Consider the following 2,910-nt stretch of genomic DNA (forward strand, 5'->3'; position numbering starts at 1 on the left):
CTCCATTCTGATGGCCTGATGTACTGCCATCAGTTCAGCATATTGGCTACTTCCCCCTATCCCAGAACTTTCCAGAGTTCGCCTAGTACAGGGGTTATAGGCTACTGCTTTCCAATGTCTCTTCTGTCCTAAATATTTTGCTGTCCCGTCAGTAAACCAAGCGTGTTTCTTCTGTTCTACACTTAGTCCATCATACCCATTATTCCATTTCACTAAGGATGGAACCATCTGTTGCTTAGATTCAATGGGTTTTTCATTTCTCTCAGTGCCAATGTTCGCCACCGATTCATGTAAAGCAGAAACTCCACTTTTGCCTGCTCTGGACCTATTCTGAATATACCACTTCCATTTGATTATGCTCGCCTCTTGTGCACGTCCAATTCTGTGAGAAGCTGGGGTACTCATTACCCAAGTCATAATTGGAATTCCAGGCCTTAATATCACTTCATGGCCCAGGGTTAGTTGCTCAGTTTCTACTAAAGCCCAATATGCAGCTAACAGCTGCTTCTCAAAAGGTGTATACTGCACTCCAGATGAGGGCAGTTTCCTTGACCAAAAGCCTAAAGGTACACTTCGGCTCTGTTTTTTTTTTTTTTTTTTAAGCAAGTCAAGATATTTATTGACATCACTCAGCTCCTCTAGACTTACAAAAAATTTGATATTTCCAAAAATTTTAATCATTTTATTTTAGCGGTTATTACATTTAATCCACCAGATACATTACAAAACAAATGTTGGATTTGCAATGTATACAGAGATTAAAGTTGTGCGAACCAGATAAAAAAGGGATATCTTAATTCAATTGGAACACAATAATTTATTTGTCTATATATGACTTTATTTCACTGTGAAAGCCTAAGAGTTAATATGGGAAATCCTTGCATTCTTTCTTCTATCGTCAAATGCCCAAATTTACAGCCAGCCTGATGTTTCACATTATGCACAATCCTAAGGTAAATCCTGTTAATGATGTCCATGAGCTGAAGCAGCTGAACCCGAACCTTTCAAAGCTTTGGCTTTTTTATCAGCACTTCTGATTTTGTAAACAATGTACCCCATCACACCCATTCCTACCCAGATCTCCTGGTAAACCTGGGTATAATAGGGCTTCAATGGAGTCCAAACATTTTTTATGAAGGTCTGGAACATCTTATCGTTGAGCTGGGGTGACTGGAGGGGTAATTTTCAAACGCAAGGCATTTATTTCGTGGCTGGCTTCTGCAAACAAGGGCGGCGCGCGGGAGCCTGGGCCGGCGGCAGAGTACGGCGGGAAGGGGGCTCTGTTGTTTTTGCCACAGACTCCAATTTGCATAGTCATCTTGTACAGTCACTTGTAACTCCACTGGCCCATTTTGCATAGGCCATAAGTCCAGAGCTAATTGTATAGCAGCTTTTGCTTCCTCAAAAGCTCTACTTTGTTCAAGGCCCCAGTCGAATTCATATTTCTTTCTGGTGACTTTATACAAGGGTTTTAAAATCTGTCCCAAATGTGGGATGTGGTGTCTCCAATAACCAAATAGCCCTATGAACTTTTGGGCCTCTTTCTTATTAGTAGGGGTGGGAAAATCCTGAATTTTTTGTCGAGCTTGTGGGAGAATTTCTCGCAGTCCTCTATTCCACTGTATCCCCAAGAATTTTACAGTTTGAGCTGGCCCCTGAACCTCTGCGGGGTTGATTTCCCATCCTTTGCTTTTCATATGGTCAGTTAATAATGCTAAACTCTCCTCCACTTCTTTTATATTCTTTCCCTGTATCATGATATCATCTATGTAATGTGTAAGCTGTACACCAGGGAGCTTTAATTCATCCAAATGCTCAGCTACAATCCTGTGGCAAATAGTTGGGCTATGAATATATCCTTGTGGCAGGCGTGTAAATGTATACTGTCGGCCTTGCCAAGTAAAAGCAAACTGGTTCCATTGCTTGGGGTCTATTGGGATTGTAAAGAAGGCATTGGCCAAATCAATAACTGCATACCAAGTCCCTTCATGTTTTTGTATTCTCTCTATTAAAGTAACCGTGTCTGGAACAGCAGCATACAAGGGAGGAGTCACTTTGTTCAGCTGTCTATAATCTACTGTCATCCTCCATGTCCCATCTGACTTTCGGACTGGCCAGACAGGGTTGTTCCATTGAGTAGTTGTAGGGACTAACACTCCTGCCTCAACACATTCTCTTATAGTGTTGGCAATTTCATCTTGCCCACCTGGCACACGATATTGCCTCAAAGTAATTACTTCAGAAGGTTCGGGCAAAGTGATTGGATCCATCTTGATTTTCCCCACTAAGACTGCATTAATGCCTATTTTCCTCACAGCAAATTGGTATTTCCCTTCAGGTAAATTTAAGGTCATACCCTTCAAAATGTCTATTCCAATGATGTATTCAGGAATAGGCACAATAACCACACTATATTCTTTCTTGGGCAACTGTCCGATTTTCATCATCAATTTAACTTGTCTGGCTGATATTTCAGTCCCTCCTAGTCCTGTGATGGTAATAGGAGTTCCATGGCTGAATTTGTCTGGATTCCCATAGATAAGGGTGGCCTCGGCCCCAGTATCTATTAATGCCCTAGTTACTGTACTTGACCCATTTTTCCAATATATGGTCAAGTTAATGTGAGGTCTGCAATCCAGCTTACGTATTTCCTTAATTTGGGCTGGGGCCTGGCCTGTTTCCTAGTATTCCCTAGCATGTGATTCACTTGGGTATGAAGGTTCAACATCTGTAGCATTTGCAGGAGCAGTTCTTATTTCCCTATCTCTCCTGTTATCGAGTCCTTTATCTCGGTACATCCTGTACAATTCATTGGTTGGAATGCCATCTATCATTTCAAAACCCACCCCTGCTCTCAATAGAGCAGTGAAAATTTCTTTTCTTGTCACTCCATTTTGGCGCGAAGTTTGC

General features: G+C 41.7%; 1 protein-coding gene across 1 annotated transcript; it reads right to left on the reverse strand.

Annotated features, from left to right (window-relative positions):
• Window positions 1-661: 661 nt before the first annotated feature.
• LOC118843827 (ATP synthase subunit ATP5MPL, mitochondrial-like) lies at window positions 662-1,260 on the reverse strand. The gene is made up of 2 exons (XM_036751608.1): window positions 1,208-1,260; window positions 662-1,150 (listed from the first exon to the last, which is right to left on the reverse strand). Exon 2 carries the CDS (start codon window positions 1,147-1,149, stop codon window positions 964-966), a length of 186 nt encoding a protein of 61 aa, XP_036607503.1. The 5' UTR covers window position 1,150; window positions 1,208-1,260; the 3' UTR covers window positions 662-963.
• Window positions 1,261-2,910: the final 1,650 nt, after the last annotated feature.

The sequence above is a fragment of the Trichosurus vulpecula genome, chromosome 3 (genome assembly GCF_011100635.1).
Source record: "Trichosurus vulpecula isolate mTriVul1 chromosome 3, mTriVul1.pri, whole genome shotgun sequence".
NCBI lineage: Eukaryota > Metazoa > Chordata > Mammalia > Diprotodontia > Phalangeridae > Trichosurus > Trichosurus vulpecula.